The 22,064-nt window shown below is 37.2% G+C and overlaps 1 protein-coding gene and 1 pseudogene across 2 annotated transcripts in view; one reads left to right on the top strand and one right to left on the bottom strand.

Moving 5' to 3' along the window:
- The window catches only part of SMCHD1 (structural maintenance of chromosomes flexible hinge domain containing 1), a 148,451-nt gene that overhangs the window by 110,346 nt on the left and 16,041 nt on the right, over positions 1-22,064 (bottom strand). For both annotated transcript variants that reach the window (XM_007974511.3, XM_037982471.2), the window contains exons 4-7: positions 21,110-21,192; positions 20,319-20,449; positions 5,760-5,874; positions 5,521-5,640 (exon numbers count right to left, since the gene is read on the bottom strand). In XM_007974511.3, the coding sequence (XP_007972702.3) occupies positions 5,521-5,640; positions 5,760-5,874; positions 20,319-20,449; positions 21,110-21,192 (449 nt within the window). The remainder of the gene's footprint in view (positions 1-5,520; positions 5,641-5,759; positions 5,875-20,318; positions 20,450-21,109; positions 21,193-22,064) is intronic.
- LOC119618674 (U7 small nuclear RNA) lies at positions 1,140-1,174 on the top strand (annotated as a pseudogene).

The raw sequence follows: 22,064 nt of genomic DNA, 5'->3' as shown, positions 1-22,064 counted from the left end.
AGAATCATAAAGGAAAAGGTAAAGACAAATACCGAGTTTTAAAATGCCTTAAAAAATTGAGGACACTCACCCTAGGGTGGAATGAACCCTTGCTTGGGAGACCTACCACTTAACTTGGTCCGGACCAATGTCCAGCCCTCCATGTTCAAGAAAACTACAGGGCAGGCTGGACACAGCTAGCTAGGCCCAAACACATTGTGCTTAAAGGTAAAAATCATCCTGGACACCAGTCCACTTTCAGAGAAAATCTAAATATTCTCTGGAAAGGAGGTAGTAGGGGAATTTGAGGATAAAATTACAAACTTCTCAGTTTGTAGTATGAGTCTATGTTTTAAAAAATTCCAGGTCAGGTGCGGTAGTTCACTACTGTAATCCCAGCACTTGGGGAGGCTGAGGCGGGCAGATCACCTAAGGTCAGGAGTTCAAGACCAGCCTGGCCAACAAGGCAAAACCCCATCTCTACTTAAAATATGAAAGCAGCCAGGCGTGGTGGCACGTGCTTGTAATTCCAGCTACTAGGGAGGCTGAGGCAGGAGAACCGCTTGAGCCCAGGAGGCTGAGGTTGCAGTGAGCCAAGATCGTGCCACTGCACTTCAGACTGGGCAACAAGCATGTCCTTAAAAAAAAAAACAAAAGAACAACAAAAAAAACATGGTATGTGCACATGCGTGTGTGTGCATGTGTGTGTATGCGTATACAGTCACATGCCACATAACATTTCTGTCAACAATTGACTGCAGTGGTCGCATAAGATGATACAGTATTGTAAAATTAGTGTACCTTTTCTATGTTTAGCTACACAAATATTTACCATTCTGTTACAACTGCCTGGGGTAACAAGCTGTACAAATTTGTAGATTAGGAGCAGTACCCTATACCATATAGCCTAGGTGTGTAGTAGGTTATGCCATCTAAGTTTGTGTAAGTACACTCTATGATGTTCACACAGCAACAAAATACCCTAATGATACAGTTCTCAGAATGCATCCCTGTCCTTAAGTGATAGGAGACTATATCTACTGTGTATGTGGCTATATACATTTAAAAACTGTGGAAATAAAAACAGATCAAACTATTCTATCTAGGAAATCAGTTGATTTTTTAAAATAAGTATGTATGATTACTTGCTTAACTAAAAACAGTGTTACAGCTCTTTTAGAATTTGTCTATCAAATTCTAAAATTTCTGATTAAAAAATAATAAATCCTTTAAGACCATACCCCTTCAAAACCATTCTAATGCATCTCTATACACTAAATTGCTAATATCACAGCTACAATATATACAAGTAACATTTCATACACTTTGAGTCAGTAGATAAGTCTGAATTTACTAATGATGCAAATTCATTATCCAAATATTTATCAAGCATCTTCTGTAAGTCCTATGCCTCAAATTGGGCCTAAGGAAGACAGGTTCAAGATAAATAAGACAGTGCCTTTGTGCTCTACAAATTCCATCTAGTAGGAAATGAAAAAACAAATGATTACAAAACAATATGCCATTATGTATGAAGATATGAACCAAGAGCTACACAGGTAAAAAGAGGGTGACAGTCACCCAGCAGATGACTGATTAATAACATTCCAGACAAATGAGAACATGAATTCAAGAGCATAAAGGAAATAAGGTAGTTTTAGGATATATGATAAACATATGATAAAAGATAAGGCAGGATGGCTGAATTAGAGCAGTGGAAAGTGGGTGGAAGAGAGGATAGATGAAAGAAAATAATATAAAAAACAAAATTAAATGTGCTGAATGATTAACAAAAAGGATTATCAACTTTAACTGCATGGCTAGTGGATGCCATTAATTGAAAAGGGTAGTTGAGAGGGAGACAGGAGAAAGAGGGAATAAGAAAGGTTTACAAATAATATTTGATCTCTTTCTCTTAAGAGACAGGGTCTCTCTATGTTGCCCAGCTGGTCTTGAACTCCTGGGCTCAAGAGATTCTCCCTCCTCAGTCTCCCAAAGTGCTAGGATTACCGGCATGAGCCACTGTGCCCAGCCAATATTTGACTTCAAAGGTACCAAAAGTGAGTTATTCCTCAAACACCTAAGAAAGAACATCTAATTGAACCTGGAAATGAGTGTACTGGACATGATCAGTTGGTATTCATCACCCGTTCCTACTACCTTCTACTGTACTCTCTTGGGCTGCAGAGGTTGGAAGGAAAAAAAAAAAATACTGTTTGGTTGTGGATGCAATTAGGTTTCACCAATTAGACATACTAGCCAAAATGTGGATGCCAAAAATGAAGCAAAGGCTATTTCCTGAAGTTTCTTAAAGGTTTTCTGAAGGCACTTTTCTTAAAGGCACTGAAAGATCAGTAACCAGGTTTCAGGTTTAATGTGTCAAAAGGCCACTGCAGCCCTAGTTATGGCCAGAAATTCTATTTTCCAGTCGTGGAGCAACTGTGGCAGTGAGAACATTCCAACTTTTGGATCACAGATACAGCAGTGAGTTCCTGAATTCCAGACCCAGTGGTGGTCCTCCAACTGAATGATTATAGCAAATGTTGCAGCATCCCTCCAGGATTAACTTCAGAGTCTTAGTATCATTCTTGAAGGCTTAGCCCATAACTCATTCCTTTGGCCCTTCCAATAATCAGGTAACCATCTGATTCCCTCTGTTAGATATTTTCTGTTTAAAGGGCCTAGGATGGTTTGTTTCCTTTATTGAAGCTAGCATGTTTCAGTGTCTCAGTCTTGAGAAAAGTTTTCACACAAAACACAGATTTGAGAGCTTTTGACATAAGTAGCAAATACACATCTTTAGAAAAGGCAAGACTAATGACTACAGAACAAGAACCACCAACTCCACCCACATTCTGAAAACTGCTCACAGGTCAGAGATACAAGGCCAACAAAAATAGGCTGGAAAAGACTGGTCATAAAACGAAACGGACCAGGTACTTGTTGGTACCCATGAAATGTTTGTTGGGAAGAACTAAGCACAAAATACAGAAAAGGCTGGCAGAGAAATGGTGCTCCAGGAGACACAGTTCTATACAAGCTTCGTAATATGCACACAGTTTTGAAAACCACTTAAATTCTCAATTTCTATTTCTCACCAGTTTTATCACGGCAACTAATATTTCCACCATTATATTTTACAGGGCTTTGTGGTGGTTAAGACAAGATGGAATACTGTTATGTAAAAATATCAAAATATGCAATTTGTTAAGTAAATGAAACAAAGAAAAGAAAGTCATGTCCTGCACAAAGGTATATTAAGTTATCGAGAAAATAAAAGTGGGTAATAAAATGGAAAAAAAAATAATCCAACCCACCAACTAATGAAAGGTTTTTTTTTTTTTTCACTTATCAAATGGCCAACATTTTGCTGCCCTTTCCCCTTCTCACTCTTTTGAAAAATAAATGGTCAGACATGTACTTCCATACGGTTGGAAATGTATGTGACTAGGGGTTTACCCTTTCTGACAAGCAATTTTGAAATACATGCCACAAACATTTTAAAAGTTCAAATTCAGGCTGGGCGTAGTGGCTCACACCTGTAATCCTAGCACTTTGGGAGGCCGAGGTGGGCGGACTGCCTGAGGTCAGGAGCTCAAGACCAGTCTGGCCAACATGGTGAAACTTCGTCTCTACTAAAAAAAAAAAAAAGAAAAAAAAAAGAAAAAAATTAGCCGAGCGTGGTGACATGAGCTTGTAATCCCAGCTACTCGGGAGGAATTGCTTCAACCAGGGAGGCAGAGGTTGTGGTGAGCTGAGATCATGCCATGGCACTCCAGCCTGGGCGACAGAGTGCAACTCCATCTCAAAAAAAAAAGTTCAAATTCATTATCACAGCTATTAAAATTATAACAATCTAAACTAAGGAAAAAAATTTTCAATTCAGGTAAAATGTTATGCAAAGATATTCACGGCAATGTCTTTACAATTACTGTAAAATCCTTTAAATAAGCCAAATGCTCAACAGAATCATGAAATTATGTTACAGTCATTGAAGGAAATGTTATAAAGCTACTAAAAACTGCTGTGTATCAAAATAATTTGTAAGATGGGGAAATATTCAATGTGTTAAATTTTAAAATGTGGGATCAAAACTATTAAGTATATATTTTAAAAAGCTGAATTAGAAGGAAATTCACCAAAATGTTTCAGTAGCCTTCTCTAGGACTTGGGAGTATTTTTATCTTCCTTATGCTTTCCTATAAAGTTTCTTACAAGTTATTTTAGAATCAGAAAACCAATGTTTTAAAAGTTCAAAATTACTTTTTAAATATTTTGTATTGTTTTTGAGACAGTCTTGCTCTATCATCCAAACTGAAATGTAGCAGCATGATCATAGTTCACTTGCAGTTGGGCTCAAGTGATCCTCCCACCTCAGCCTGCCAAGTAGCTGGGACTACAGGTGTGCACACCAGCACACCCGGCTTTTCTTTTTCTTTTTCTTTTTTTCAGTAGAGACAAGGTCTCCTATGCTATAGAGGCTGGTCTTGAACTCCTGAGCTCAAGCAGTCCTCCCACCTCAGCTTCCCAAACTAGTGGTACTACAGGACTGAGCTACCATGTCCAGCCCCAAATCACTTTAAAATAAAGATTTTCCCGTAACTCCAACACTTTCGGAGGCCAAGGTTGGAAGATTACCTGAGTCCGGGAGTTAGAGGCTGCAGCGAACTGTGATAGCACCACTACACTCTAGAGGGACAGAGTGAGACTCCATCTCTTAAAATAATAAGTAAACTAACTTTAAGATTTTAGATTAAAAATCATGTTTCAGGCTGGGCATGGTGGCTCATGTCTGTAATCCTAGCACTCTGGGAGGCCGAGGTGGGCGGATCACTTGAGGTCAGGAGTTCAAAACCAGCCCGGCCAACATGGTGAAACCCTGTCTCTAGTAAAAATACAAAAAAAGTAGTGGGGTGGGTGTGGTGGCAGGCGCCTGTAATCCTACAATCCCAGCTACTCGAGAGGCTGAGGCAGGAGAATCTCTTGAACCTGGGAGGTGGAGGCTGAGCGAGCTGAGGTTGCGCCACTGCACTCCAGCCTGAGCGACAGAGTGAGACTCCATCTCGGGGGAAAAAAAAAAAAAATCATGTTTCAAACAGAGTTGAAGGGATACACAATAAATATACCATTTACTTGCCACTAAGATTCAAATTTGTTAACATTTTGTCTTATTAACACAAGAATTTGAATGCAAACTTGTAATAGCAATCTCTCATTTATTTCTCTTGAGGTCCAATTTCCTGAAAGTACATTACCCTATTACTGTTTTTCTACTCTATAATTTTATTATATAACAAAGATTTTAAAACCCAAATTCAGACCAGGGAAAAAAGTTTACAATCCTACAAGCAATTTACAGAAAGCTTAGTAAGCTTTATGAGACAACTTTTCTGAAGATTTTGGCTTGAGAAAGCCTATTTTTGTTGCTAGCATGACTAAATGAAAGGGTGACTATGAAATTTCATACCTTCAAGTTAAGTTCTGTCCTACCGTCTATCCAAAGGAGTAAATTTATAATTATGAGTTAAAAATGTATTGTACCTTTCTGTTTCTAATATATCCACTATATATTGCCTCTTTATTTTTCTCCTTCTTCTCAAAATCTTCTTTAGAAAGCACAAGCTCATGAACGTCTTGGGAATCTGCAGGTTTGCTTATCATCTGTTAAATATTAAAAAGAGTACTTTTTAAATTCCTAATAAACTGGTTAATGCATTTAGACAGAGTCAACTTTAAAATATTTTGATCAACTTTCATTTCTAAGAAATCTTTTTACTTACTCTGGCTGATTGTCCAACAAAGAAGACAGCTTGCTTGCCCCCAACACCAAAATAGGAAATATCACTATTTAAACTGCGTGGCACTGGTACTGGACGAACATATCCTGAATGATCACTAAAATAAAACATTACATTAATGCAGTGATTTTAAACAAGCTACTTAAGTGTCAAAAGAAACTTTCATTGCACTTGTATTCAGTGTTAATGAAATGATCACCATGCCTGCAAACACCCCTAACTGAAAGGTGAAATAATCAGTGTCAAGACATCCACTCCAGTTCATCTCAAAGTGTAGTCCCCAGGCCAGATGCACTAGCTTTACCTGAAAATTTTTAAGAAATGTAAATTCTTGGGCTCAGTCCTACTAAATCAGAAAATCTCTCAGCAAACAGGACTAAATAAGTATTTTTATTATCCTTATGCCTCTAAAACTTTCCTTCAAAACTGTTTGCTACTTCAAAACTTCCTAAAATATTGTCTGAAGAATAATGGTAATTAGAACAAAGGAGAGTGTCACTTCCATATATCATGATAAATGAAGAGCTCTGAGGGAACACTGCACCATAACAACATTCTGAAGAAGAGGCACCACTGGTCTTTCAAAATATAAGCAAAGTCTCCAGGGACATCATCCCCCAATATCAGAAAGAAACAGAATGAAAGTGAAGCTGGAACCACTATTAAACTCAATGGAAAGATTAAAGAGCAGGGTGTGACAAAGCTGGAGAGAATTAGAGAACAGAAAGATGCAAAGAATGTAACCACAGGAAACAAAGAAAGAAAACAAAACTGAAAATATCAAAGTGGTGTTAAAAGACATAAATGACCAAAGCAAAATATCTCACACAAGATTAAATGTAGTTCTAGAAACAGAAGGGACAGAGAACGGAAAACAGCTGTAAATATGCTTGAACCAGTATGACATGGCTTCACAGATCCAAGAAAACGAAAAGAGCCCAAACAAGATACATAAAAAGAAATCAACATCACTGTAAACACCAAAAACCAAATAGAAGAACCAGAAAATAGGCTGAGAGATAAGACAGGATAAAATAGATGAGCAGGCTTTCACAGTGACAGTATAAGACAGAGAGGAATATTATCTCTGTAGTGCCTGAAAAAAATCTGTTAACCTAAAATTGTCAACTAGAAAAAAATAAAGAATTCATAGATAAAAACCAAAGTAATTTACCACCAGAAGACTTGTTCTAATGTTCCTACAAGCACAATCTAACATACAAGAGGTCACCATAATACAATACATACAAAAGTAATTTTTTTAAGTACTACATGAGACATTTATTGGTGTGGTGAAAAAGTGGTATGTGTGTATCGTTGAATTTCTAAAAAGTCACACTTTACATACCTTCAATAACAAAACTGTCATTTCAAGAAGAGAGTGACCAAAGCTAATGAAGTCCTTAAGTTGGGGGAAGGAAAATACTTTTAATCCTGAAATCTAAATATGTATGATAAAATTTCAAACAAGATCAGAGAAGATATAAATTATAAAATATTAAAAAGAAAAAAGGTGGATCAAGAAAATGAAACAGCAGAAGACAATAAATTTAAGAGAAAACAAAGAAACAGAAACAAAGAATGAGATAACCAAAAACATTTTAATTGGTATAAAAAGTCCTATCCTCATATATAAATAATCAAAATAAACATAAAGACAACATTGAGCAGGTAGGACACTGTAATACCAGAGATACAAAACAACAAAAGCACCCAAAAGAGTATTCCCTCACAATACCCCCTCAACATCTACAATCACATCCCCACACAACACACACAAACTGTCGACACAAAATAACACACACAAAATGCCTCCCCACACAATCCTGCATTAATACAAAACACCTCACACAATACACAAACATATCACTACTTTGTTTTTCTTTTTTCCACTTTTTTTTTTTTATTATACCTCAAGTTCTAGGGTACATGTGCATAACGTGCAGGTTTGTTACATATGTATACTTGTGCCATGTTGGTGTGCTGCATCCATCAACTCGTCAGCACCCATCAACTCGTCCTTTACATCAGGTATAACTCTCAGTGCAATCCCTCCCCCCTCCCCCCTCACCATAATAGGCTCCGGTGTGTGATGTTCCCCTTCCTGAGTCCAAGTGATCTCACTGTTCAGTTCCCACCTATGAGTGAGAACATGCGCACACCACTACTTTTTCAACAGAAACAGACACCACGATGCTACAAAGCATACACACTGATGATTAAAAAAAAAAATCTTAAGTCAGAGAAAAACAGACAATATGTTCTGAGATATAAAGATAAGACTGACAACAGATTTCTCCTTATAAATGATACAAGTTGGTAGAAAATTGAGTGACATATTTAACATATAGGTTTGAGTACCCCTTATCCAAAATGCTTGGGACCAAAAGTATTTCAGATTTCTGATTTATTTTCCAATTTTGGAATAGACGCATTATACTTACCAGCTGAGCATCCCAAATCTGAAAATGCAACATCTGAAATGTTCCAATAAGCATTTCCTTAAGTGTCATGTTGGTGCTCAAAAAATTTTGGATTCTGGAGCAGTTCAGATTTTGTATTTTTGAATTTGAGATGCTCAACTTGTACTTAAATTTTGTTAAAGTCAAGCTCAAACTAGATGCTCAGCAAAACTATCTTTGGGGTTTTGGGGGAAGAGAGAGATCGTATCAGACATACAAAATCTGAAAAAAAATTCACCAAAAACAGACTGAAGTTATAAGAGAATGTTTAGAAAGATCTTCTCAGAGAGGAAAACAATACTAGATAGATTTACACAAAGGAATAAATACAAGCTCTAGTAAATATGGTAAATATGTGGGTAAACATAAACTGGTTCAGAGACTCAGATTTCGCATGCAAATGTTCATAGCAGCATCATCAAAAGACAAAAGGTAGAAACAACTTGTGTCCATTCATCTACGAACTGATAGACAAAATATAATATGGTTGTACAGTGAAGAATTATTCAACCATAAAAAGGAATGAAATTCTGACACATGCTACAACATGGATGATCCTCGAAAATTATGCTAAGTGAAGTAGGTCACAGATGACAAATACTGTATAACGACAAATACTGTATACTTCCACTTAAAGGAGGTACCTTGATTAGGTAAATTCATTGAAAACAAAAAGTACAATAATGGTTACCAGGGGCTACAAGTGGGGGCAATGGGGAGTTACTGTTTAATAAGTAAAGCTTCAATTTGGGGGTACAGGGTGAAAAAACTTTCGGAATACATAATAAATATAGTTGTAAAAGACTGTGACTGTAATTAATGCCATGGAATTATACACTTTAAAATGGTTATAACTATAAATTTTATGTTATTTATATCTTACCACAATTTTTTAAAAGAGAACTGCTTTAAAAAGGGACAGAACAGGCCGGGCGCGGTGGCTCAAGCCTGTAATCCCACCACTTTGGGAGGCCGACATGGGCGGATCATGAGGTCAGGAGATCAAGACCATCCTGGCTAACCCGGTGAAACCCCGTCTCTAGTAAAAAATACAAAAAAATAGCCGGGCGAGGTGGCGGGCGCCTGTAGTCCCAGCTACTCGGGAGGCTGAGGCAGGAGAATGGCGTAAACCCGGGAAGCGGAGCTTGCAGTGAGCCGAGATCCGGCCACTGCACTCCAGCCTGGGCGACAGAGAGAGACTCCGTCTCAAAAAAAAAAAAAAAAAAAAAAAAAAAAAAAAAAAAGGGGGGGACAGAACAGTGTGCTGTTGGAACACAGAGCAGATGTGTACAGTTTAGCAAGAAAGGTCAGGAAGTTGAGAAGAAGCCTTTTTACATTAAGGAGAGAGGCAAATGATTATTTAAAGCTAAATAACAATACTGTACTTTGACACTGATGCCAAAGTAAAATGTATAAAAACAAAAGTACAAAGACCAAGATAGCATAAATGGAAGTATACTGTTGTGATGTATTTATATGTGAAGTGGCGTAGTATTACTTAATACAGACTGTGATAAATTAAAGAGTTATACTATGAATCCTAGAGTTTCCAGTAAAGTAACAGCTATAGTTAATAAGCCAAAAAGGAAATAAAATGGAATCTCTCTCGCTCTCGCTCTCTCTCACACACATACACACACACACACACACACACACACACAATGAATCTGCAATAAGGCAGGAAAAAAAGAAAATGGGAACAAAAAATAGGCAGGAAAAATAAAAAATAAATTAACAAAGATGGTAAACTTAAATCTCAACACATCAATAATCCAATTAAAAGCAACTGATCTAAACACTCCAATTAAAAGGCAGAGATTGTTAAATACTAAGACACAAATATGCATTGCCTAAAAGAAACCCTCTTTAAAGAGACAATAGGTTAAGAGGTTGGAAAAAGATTTACCATTTTAACACTAATGAAAAGAAAGCTAGAGTGAATATATTAACACCAGACAAAGTCAATAAAAGACACCAGGAAATGAACAAAGAACAATTAAACAAATAAATGAGTAAATAAAATAGACAATCACTCTTTGTATTATTACATTTAATTACATTATGGATGTAATAATATCCAGTATTATTTTCCTTTCTGGATAATGTAATAATAACCAGTATTGTTTTCCTTTCTGAAGATCTTTCTAAACATTCTTTTATAATTTGAGTCTGTTCTGCATGAATTTTTTTCAGATTTTGTATGTCCGACAGGATCTCTCTCTTTCCCCCAAAACCCAAAGATAGTTTTGCTGAGCATCTAGTTTGAGCTTGACTTTAACAAAATTTAAGTACAAGTTGAGCATCTCAAATTCAAAAACACAAAATCTGAATGCTCATTATACATTCAATTACATTAAATGTAATAATACAAAGATGCTAAATGAAACTGTAAGTGTGGTTATAAAACATGACCCAACTATATGTTGTCTATAAGAAACCCATTTCATATATAATAATGAAGGTAGGTTAAAAGAAAATAAATGAAAAAGTATATAGCATGAAAATACAAATGAAAAGAAGCTGGGATGGCTATATTAACAGGTAAAGTACACTCCAAAGCAAAGAAAATAACCAGTGACAAAGAGCAACACTACATAATGAATAAAAAGGTCAACCAAGAAGGCACAGAAGGCATAACAATCCTTGGAGACTTCAATACCCCTTAGCTACTACCACATAGAAAATTCTGCAAGGATACAAAGAAATGAATAGTATCATCAACCTATAGAATCTAACTGACATTTTCAGAACATTTCTCCCAACAAGAGCAAAATACACCTTCTTTTCAAAGACACATAGAAAATTCACCTACACAGATAACATCCTGGATCATAAAACCCAACAAATGTAAAACAGCTGAAATCACTTAAGAGTACATTATCTAGCTATCATAAGATTGAACTTGAAATCAATAGAAAGACAATAGGAAAATCTGTTGGAACACTGACAAATTCACGCACTTTTAAAACAATCCATGGGTTAAATACCAAGTTGCAAAGAAAAAAAGTAGACTGAACTGAATGAAAAAGAAAACACTGCGTAACAAAACTTGTGAGATGTTTCAATTTGTTTCCCAGAATTATGATTAACCAGTCTATGAGCTAATGTTTATTAAGAAGAAAAAGGTAAATGAGTTCTAAGAATTCAGTTACTATGGCAATATTTCTAGGAAATAAGTTGCAAATATCTTCTGATATTTTCCTTAAAATATTTCTGGGAAAATATACAAAAGATTAGGAGGGAGAAGCTCACTGATAAAACACAACATATATACATCAAGTCACACAAAACTAAAGAATTCTCTCCACTAGTTAGAAATGCACACAATCATAAATCCCTTTTTCAATCCAAATGACCCATGCAAACCAAATCTAGGCAACAACTCTATCACGGCAAGTAAGGCTGAGAATATTTATTTCAAGACAGTCTCAGACTTGTGTTAATGAGTCTAGAAAAATTCCTATACCCACTCAAGGACTATATAAATATCCCTTCATGAACATAAATAAAAGTAGAAAAATACAATTTCAAGGAACAGTTTTACATCACAGCAGTCCTCTGGAGAATTAGGAAATTAAGCTCCTTCAGGAATAAATTTACATCAAAGTCCAAAAAAATTTCAGAAAATATCTTAATTCATATTCTTCATACAATGAAAGAGGACACTTAATCTTTGGGAAATTTTGATGGGAACAAAACATAAGAAGTGTTTCAAGTAAGAAAAAGTATCAGGGGTCCGGGCACAGTGGCTCATGCCCATAATCCCAGCACTTTGGGAGGCTGAGGTGGGTAGATCACCTGAGGTCAGGAGTTCAAGACCAGCCTGGCCAACATAGTGAAACCTCAACTCTACTAAAAATACGAAATTTGCCAGGCGTGGTGGTGCACACCTATAGTCTCAGCTACTTGGGTGGCTGAGGCAGGATTGCTTGAACCTGGGAGGCAGAGGTTGCAATGAGCTGAAATCACGCCACTGCACTCCAGCCTGGGGCTGAGAGGTGGGACTCTGTCCCCAAAAAAACCAAAAAACAAAAAACAAAAAAAAAAAAGAAGAAGAAGAAAGAGTAATCAGGGAAGATGATCAAATTAGTAAAAGGAACTATCTAAATGATTGCCAGGAAGCCAGGGTAGAGTAACTATGTATATATCTCACTATCTTGAACCTAACAAAGGAGAAAAAAAAATACCAAAATTAAGAAAGCTCCATCTCTAACAAAACTGGCCACCAATCTCTATCAGAGCCTCTGGAATAAATGTGCCAGACACATGGAAATGACCAAATTAAAGTAGGGTGCTTAAATGTTACAAACGTATTCCCTACATTCGAGTAAATACAAATATTAGAAAGTAAAAGCTCATCTTAATTTGCTGAAAACCAATGAAGACAAACCAGCTTTTTCTTCAGGAATATTAGGAAAAATCCTTTGGGGGTCCATTTCCACAACTTAAAATAAATATGGCATGGGTCACATAGCATTTTTACTTATTTATATTTCAAAAAAACAGTTCTGAGTTGAGAGCCTTTTATTTGATGAGCAAGTTGAAAGTGCAGAAAAAGTGGCACTGATCCAACACATACCTGAATCCAGGTATGTGGACCTAACTAATGTCATACCTCTCCCCTACAAAATAATTATACACATACTGTTATAATTATGTTCCAGATATCCAAGTTAACTTCAAAAGTAGAAATTCTTATAGTGCCCAAGTTATGAGAGAATTTTCTAGGTTTATGTAACGTTATATATCCTTTTTTATTGAGAGACAGAATCTCACTCAGTCGCCCAGGCTGGAGTGCAGTAGTGTGATCATGGATTACTATAGCCTCGACCTCCTGGTCTCAAGCAATCCTCCCACTTCAGCCTCCTGAGAAGCTGGGGCTACAGAGGTGCAAGTGACAACACCTGGCTAATTTTTTTTTTTTTGAGATGGGGTCTCACTCTGTCACCCAGGCTGGAGTACAGCGGCACGATCTCGGCTCGCTGCATCTTCCACCTCCCAGGTTCAGGCGATTCTCCTGTCTCAGTCTCCCGAGTAGCTAGGATTACCAGCACACACCACCACACCCGGCTAATTTTTGTATTTTTACTATAGAGACAGGGTTTCGCCATGAAGGCCAGGCTGGTCTTGAACTCCTGACCCCAGGTGATCTGCCCACCTCGGCCTCCCAAAGTGCTGGCATTACATGCGTGAACCACCGTGCCTGGACTACGCGTGGCTAATTTTTAAAAATATTTTTTGTAGAGGTGGGTTCTCATTATGTTGCATAAGCTGGTCTCAAATTCCTGGGCTCAAGCAATCTTCCTGCCTCAGCTTCCCAAAGTGCTGGCATTTCAGGTATGAGCCACTGAGTCCAGCTTATTATCCTATATCTTAACAAGGGTTTGAGATACACAAGTGTATGTATTTGTCAAAAATCAGTAAATGAGTGAACACTTCCAGAATGGTGGCATAAGGACTTCCAAGAATCTACTCACTGATAAAAGCAATGAGAACGTCTGAAAAAAACATCAAAATCAATCAGCAGCAACTGCTTATCGTAACAGCTGTCTGAGGCAATGAAAACAGTTGGAGAAAACAAGAATCTGACCAAAAATATACAAGGAAAAGTTGGGGTATGCAAGGTCTGCAGGGTGTTTTTTTGTTTTTTTGTTTTTTTGTTTTTTTTTTGAGGCGGAGCCTGGCTCTCTTGCCCAGGCTGGAGTGCAGTGGCCAGATCTCAGCTCACTGCAAGCTCCGCCTCCTGGGTTCACGCCATTCTCCTGCCTCAGCCTCCCAAGTAGCTGGGACTACAGGCGCCTGCCACCTCGCCCGGCTAGTTTTTTGTATTTTTTAGTAGAGACAGGGCTTCACTGTGTTAGCCAGGATGGTCTCGATCTCCTGACCTCGTGATCCGCCCGCCTCGGCCTCCCAAAGTGCTGGGATTACAGGCTTGAGCCACCGCGCCCGGCCTGCAGGGTGTTTTAAAAGCTTCAATATATTCACTAGAATCAGTAAGGTCACTCCCACGTGCAGGGCTAAACACATGTTCAAGAAAGAACTGAGAAGGTCCTAATAATGACTCACCTCTAGCTTACCTTGAGGTTCACTATAAGCAAGAAGTAAAAGTAAGGCAGAGTTGTAAACTCTGAAACATAACACTAAAAACATACCCCACTATGCACACAGAGACCCTCAGCAAAAGCTGGGAGACTTAGTGGTTCAAGGCATTTAAGATAATGTTTGATCATTAGCTGACCACAAAGCTAACTAATCAGAAACTTCAAGGGTAACACAAGGATACAGACTTAACAGTATTCGTTCAGGGAAGCCACGACATAAACAAAGAACAGATGCAACAACAAGTCTTGGGGAATGGGGTGGTATCAGATTTCCAGAGTTGCTACATTATATTATAATATGACCAGTTCTCAATAAAAAATTACAAGCCATGCAAAGAGATATTAAAGTATGGTTCACACACAGGAAAAAGAACAGTTGGTAGAAATTGTGGCAGAAGAAGTTCAGCTATTTTAAATATATTCAAAGAACAGAAACCATGTATAATGAACTAAAAGAAAGTATAAGAAATGTATTTCACCAAACAGAGAGTATCAGTTGGGTTAGAAATCATAAAAAAGAACTGAATAGAAATTCTAGATTTGGAAACAATAACCAAAATGAAAAAACCACTTAAGAGACTCATGAACAGATTTGAGTTGGCAGAAGAATCCATAAACTTTAAGGTAGGATGATTGAAATTATTTAGTTTGAGGAACAAAAAGAAAAATGAAGTAAAAAGAACACACCTGTACTAGAGAACACCATTAAGTATATGGATAAGAGGAGTCATAGAAGGAGAGAAAGAATACTTGGAGGAAAAAATGGCAAAAAAACTCTCAAAATTTGATGAAAAACTTTATTCTATATATCTGAGAAGCTCAATGAACTTTAAGTAGGATGAACCCATATCCACACCTAGACACATCAGCATTAAACTGTCAAAAGCCAGAGACAAAAAGAGAATCTCAAAAGCAGTGAGAGAAGCAATCTGTTACACAAAAGGGATCCTCAAAAAGATTTAACAGCTAATTTCTCATCAGAAACCATAAAGCCAGAAGGTAGTGAGCTAACATATTCGAAGTGTTGAAAGACAAAGACTGTCAACCAAGAGTTTTTTACCCAGCACAAATAGCCTTCAAAAATAATGGAAAGGTGTCGGGTATGGTGGCTCACGCCTGTAATGCCAGTACTTTGGGAGGCCGAGGCAGGCAGATCACAAGATCAAGAGTTCGAGAACAGCCTGGCCAATATGGTGAAACCTTGACTCTACTAAAAATACAAAAATTTGTCGGGCATTGTGGTGTACACCTGTAATCCCAGCTACTTGGGAGGCTGAGGCAAAAGAATCGCTTGAACCAGGGAGGCAGAGGTTGCAGCGAGCTGAGATTGCGCTACCACACTCCAGCCTGGACTAAAGAGCGAGACTCTTTCTCAAAAAAAAAAAAAAAAGGAAAGATTAAGACATTCTCAGATAAAAAGTGAGGTAATTCGTCATTAGCAGATCTGCCCTAATGGAGCCACTAGACAAGAGAGTCCTTTGGGCTAAAATACCAAGATATTAGAAAGTATTATAACTCAAATACACATGAAGAAATAAACAGAAAATAAGGTAGCAGTAATTACATAATTGGAAAAGACAAGCCAGGGGCAGCGGCTCACACCTGTAATCCCAGCATTTTGGGAGGCCAAGGCGGGCGGATCACCTGAGGTCAGGAGTTCAAGACCAAACTGGCCAACGTAGTGAAACTTCGTCTCTACTAAAAACACAAAAATTAGCCGGGAATAGTGGCATGTGCCTATAATCCCAGCATGTGCCTGTAAGCTCAGCCCAGGAGGCTGAGGCAGGAGAATCGCTGGAACTCAGGAGGTGGAGGCTGCAGTGAGCCAAGATCGTGCCATTACACTCCAGCCTGGGCGACAGAGCAAAGACTCTCTCAAAAAAAGAAAGAACGAACGAACGAACAAGACAAGACAAGACAGTACAAATGCATTATTTGTAACTCTTCTCCTATCTGATTCAAAAGATCAAGACATAAAATAGTAAGTATAAAACTCTAGTAACAGGGCTATAATGTGTAATGATCACCTTTATATGAAAATAATAGTACACGCAAGTGGGAGGAGAACAAAGCTAGGCAGGAGTGGTTTTTGTATACTATAGCTATGTCGTTGGCATTAATCCAGACTGTATTGTTACAAATTAAGATGCTGGTTGTAATCCCTAGAAAAACAACTAAAAATGTAGATTAACAACTATTGGCCGGCTGCAGTGGCTCACTCCTGTAATCCCAGCACTTTGGGTGGCTGAGGCAGGTGGATCGCTTGCGCTCAGGAGCTGGAGACTAGTCTGGGCAATACAGTGAGACTCCACCTCTACAAAAAATTAGCCAGGTGTGGTGACAAGCACCTGTGGTCCCAGTGACTTGGACTCTGCTCATTGCAGAGGTTGCAGTGAGCCAAGATAGCACCACTACACTTCAGCCTGAACAACAGAGCGAGATTTGTCTCAAAAAAAAAAACCCAAAAAACAAAAAACAAAAAAACAAACAAAAAAAACTATTAAAAGAATATTAGTGGTTGCAAGGAGATAGAAAGTGACTACCACTTAATACAGGGTTTCTTTTGGAACTGTAAAAGGAATTAGTGGCAATGGTTGCACAATTTTGTTAACTCAAAACTACTGAACAGTATGCTTTAATACTGTCAATTTTACGATATGTAAATTTTACCTCCATAAAAGATCAATTCAATTAAGATAAATTTAAGACAGATATAAGCAATTAACTGCATAATATGTGAATTTTATATCAAAATTAAAAATATTGAACCCTAGAAAATAATACGGACACTTTCAAAACTAGGAAAAAGTATACCGGTATTTACAACTTGTTTTGAACTGTATTAAAAAACCAGATAAACTAATGGTGGGACAGATATATAAGGAGTCAAGCAACTATCAACGGTAAAACCTAAGTGGGAGTATATGGGTATTTCCTGTAGAATTTCAACTTTTCTGTATGTTTTTAAATGTTCATAATAAAATACTAAAGGAAAAAAAACAGCGCTGAGGAAACACTCAGATCCAGGTTGTGGACCATTCTACAAGAAAACTAGCCTAAACACTACAGAAAAATTAAAATATTATGAAAAACACAAAAGCTAGGGAAACTATCATAGAATGAAGGAGACCAGACATGACAACAGAAAAAAAAACTTATGAAAATCTTACGTTAAATATTTTTGCACTAATGATACATTTCTTAGATGTAATAATGATTTTGTAGTTATGTATGAGAATCCACTTGTTCTCAAAATACACATGCTACAGTATTTGGGAGTGAAATGTCACAAACTGACAGTAGTGTACTTTCAAATGATTCAGAAAAGCAAAGTATGTGTGTGCAAGTGTGTAGACAGATCAAAAATGTGACAAAACATTAACAACTGATAAATCTAGGTGAAGGATATATGGGTGCTAGTTCTTTCATCTTGTCTACTGGCTTGAAATGTTTCAAAATAAAAAGGGTGGGAGGAGGGAGTAGTACCCAGGTAAATGAGTTACAAATATTTCCAAACTGAAATTCTCACGTCTCCCTCTACTCTCCCCGCTATCTACTATGCTACAGTCACAACAGCCTCCTTTCTGTCCTTCAAACAAAACAAGACTGTCACAATTTCAGTCTTTGCTTTGCTGGTGCTGCTTCTACCTGAAACACACTTCTTACAGATCTTTATTTGGCTGCTTTCTTCTGATCATTCAAGCCTCAACTCAAATATAATCTCAAAGAGGCCCTCTTCTCCAACCACCTTATCTAGAGGAGATGTGCATCAGCTCTATTATCCTACCTTTTTTTTCTAGCAATCCATTCCTTCAACATTACTCTTACATTTTATTCATAGTAATAATAACTGAAATGCTTCCACATGTAATTTTTTGTGTTTACTTCTGTTTCTCTCTCCAATACCACATGAGCTACAGGTCAAGACTGTTAGTTGTTTAGTACTTTTAGCCTGTTCTTGCCTTTCTTCTACAGCCAGTCTTCTATCACATCCATCCTTGTATCCAGAAAAAAACAAATGGAAGGAGTAAAGCAACTGAGCAGAAGCTAGAGGCTGAAGGGGTGTATCTGATGTTGACAGAAATTACAGTGGGTCAAGGAACTGATACTGGACTTAAAAAACAGTATAAGTACCTAACAGCTATAACAATTGATTGTTTACTGACACCAAATCCATAAAGCTAAGACTAAAACCAGCAGCAAAAAGATTTTTGCCAGAAATTACAATTTCCCTAATATTTGGTTAAATTTAAAAGTTTGTGTCGTTCTAAGAACTACAGAAAAACCAGAGTCAATGTCTCATGAATTCAGTTAAGATTTTCATCTTTCTACTCTTCTAGTTGATATAACTGACGTTTTTCTGACCATTTTGCCTAATCTACCATCTGTTCTACCTTCCCTTCTACCTAATACTTCTGTCATATGCTAAATCCTATCATCACACTATTAAAGACCGTGGTCTTTGCCTTCTCTCTGGCTCCTTATAAATCCTTTAAATGCCATATATTCAAGAAAATGGTGAAAGAGAATGGCTGCAGAGAAGTCTAGGCCAGGTGCAGTGGCTCACGCCCGTAATCCTAGCACTTTGGGAGGCTGAGGAGGGCAGATCACCTGAGGTCAGGAGTTCCAGACCAGACTGGTTAACATGGTGAAACCCTGTCTCTACTAAAAATACAAAAAATAGCCAGGCATGGTGGTGGGTTCCCGTAGTCCCAGCTACTTGGGAGGCTGAGGCAGAAGAATCATCTGAACCTGGGAGGCAGAGGTTGCAGTGAGCCAAGATTGCACCACTGCACTTTAGCCTGGACAACAGAGCAAGACTTTGTCTCAAAAAAAAAAAAAAAAAAAAGTCTGAGGTCAGGAATGAGAATAACTAAAATGACAGCTTCTATAGTTTGTATTTATTGACTGTTTACCATATGCCAGGCTCTGTCCTAAGGATTTTACATGTACTAACTCAGTTAGTTGTCACAAAACCTCATGGGATAATACCCCATTTTATGGCTACGTAAGCTGAGGCACAGAGAAGTAAAGGAAGTTGACCAATGTCACACAATTAGTAAGTGGCAAGGCTAGAATCCAAACCAGGTCAAATGACACAAGAGTCTTTGTTTTTCATACTACGTTGTCTCTTACAATGGAACTGTTAAGTCTTTACTAATTTGATTAAAATTTTGAGGGTGCTGAAATTTTAGAAGCAAGAAGACCAATGCGCTAACTATATTAACACATTGAGATTGATCCTTAAATGTGGGTGACTTTTCTTGACAAGGAAAAGAACAAAGCAGGTTATGAACACACAACTACTATTTAATAAGAATGCCAAGAGACTCTTCCCAAGTATGTTGTTAGAAGTACAGCAACATAGCTTAAAATATCAAAAGACTTGTGGGTCAAAGCTCTTCTTACTAGAGTTCCACTAATATCCCAAGGATCTAAATCTTTTTTACATCTGATGGCTTTTAGCATATGTTGTTTTCCCTGTGACATCCTCATTCAGGATACTTTCTACAAGCACATTCTGATATATAACTCCACTAGATTCCACTCCTGAATGTTTTGCAAAAAGAGCTCTGAAAGTAGAGCAACAGTGAGCTCCACAGAACCACATGCAGTTTTAGGTATTTTGCAAATGGTATGAAGTGATTTCTAAAACCCATTTTAAAACCTTTCTACTGCTTTAGAGGCTATACAGAGTTAGGAAAGGGGAAAAGTTCTAAGGTACCCAACATATCAATTCCCACATACCTCAGGAAATGCAAAATGAGCTGTTTAATGGAATGGCACAATATTATATAGTTCTAACTATTTCTAAGTATCAATCATAAAAATTCTATAATATAAAACCTAAATAAATATGTGGATAACAGTAAAATCTCCAATGTATCATATGCATCCAAAGGCATACCAGTATTTTAATTTATCCTTATTAAAATACATAGCTACCCACAAAAAAAAAAAAAAAAAGGTTTTCTAACCTTTCAAAGTCACCTTGTCTTGTGAATTTTGACAACCTATACACGGCCCAGTTGTTAAGCTGTTTAGAGGTCATTCCTCTTCCATTATCTATCACTGCAACAGCAGGTTTTCCTTGTGTTTCATCAAAAAGCTATGAAACAAAGTAAGTTCAAAATGACAGGAAAAGACAAATCAATATTTAAAACATGAAAAGTTAAATATGAAAAAAACGATTCAATGGGCTCACTTATACATTACTGATGGAAGTGCAAATTAATACAATTTTCTGAAAGGCACTTCAGCAGCAGTATGTATCAAAAGCCTCAGAATTCTTCATGTCCTTTAGCCTAGAAATTCCATTTCTCAGAATTCAACTTAAGGAAATATTCAGAGACATGTACAAAGGTGTGCAAGAATGTTCATCATTCCGGCATTCCTTCCAGTGGCAAAAATACAGGAAAAAAATCTAAATGTTCAACAATAGAACACAAACTACACAATTTACATTACAGCCAATAAGCCACTGCAACAACAGTTCTGCAATTGTATTACAGAACATTCATGATACGGTACATGTTAACAATGTACTGTTAAGGGAAAGTAGAAGATTACAAAAAAGCAAAGGTACATATTCATGTATGTATATATACATGCATAGAAAAAAACAAGAAAAAATTTTAACAACGGATGAAGAGATATCTGACAATTATTTATACTTTTAGTTTTACCTTTATTTTCTACTTTTCTTCAATAAACTTTTATTACTCTTACAAAAAGAAAGTTAAATTGTTTTACAGTATTATTTCCTTACCAATTTGATCTGTATTCTTCTAACCCCAATGTTACGAGAAGTAGCAGACAATGAATTGTCAATTAATTCCGCAAGAGCAAATGCTGCAAGAGATTAAGAAAACATTGCTTAACTTTTCCCTCCCACATAGTTTATATAAAAGTGCAAAGAAGAAGAAACTATCAAGTACCTTAAAGCCAAAGAGCTAGAATTAAAGTATTATCCTGATCCTAATGATATAATACATAATAAAGGCATCATCACCAATCACCACCAGCATCAAAAAAGCAGTCATCAATCAGTACTTGTATGGCACTATACAGCATGAGTCAGCCAGCCATGATTCCTGGCTTCAAGGAGTTTATAATCTAAAGACAGACATACAGACATTAAGAGACAAACAGAAGACCATAACCATAATATCAAATAGTCTGCGGTATGTAATTACATCATGCACAAGTCCAAAGTAGGCACATTTGGAAATACGGGGCAAATATAAAGTAATATGTGTCTCTCTTTTTTTTTAAATTTCCTATACTGCTCATGTGCAAAATAAGTGTCTCTTAAAAGCTAATTTGCATATAGAATTCTTATGACTAACACATTTTTCAAGCGGCAGAATGCATTTGCTCAATTGACACAGAACTGCTATTGATTCACTACCACACCACCAATCTGACATTCAATTTATCACTGGCTCAACACTAACTAATATTCTCCTTTCTTCAAGGTCACTATTCACACTATTTCCTGCTTTTATCCCCTTAGTAAAAAGAAAGGGAACATATCAAATTTACGTATCTTAATTCTGCAGAAGCTTAACCCAACAAAAGCTGTAATTAATCCAAAGTAGCACTTCAGACTGGATGTGGTGGCTCACGCCTGTAATCTCAGCACTCTGGAAGGCCAAGGCAGGCTGATCACCTGAGGTCAGGAGTTTGAGACCAGCCTGGCCAACACAGCAAAACCCCTTCTC

The sequence above is a fragment of the Chlorocebus sabaeus genome, chromosome 18 (genome assembly GCF_047675955.1).
Source record: "Chlorocebus sabaeus isolate Y175 chromosome 18, mChlSab1.0.hap1, whole genome shotgun sequence".
In the NCBI taxonomy this organism is placed as follows: domain Eukaryota; kingdom Metazoa; phylum Chordata; class Mammalia; order Primates; family Cercopithecidae; genus Chlorocebus; species Chlorocebus sabaeus.
Note: the sequence above shows the minus strand (reverse complement) of the source record. Positions and strands in the feature narration are given on the sequence as shown.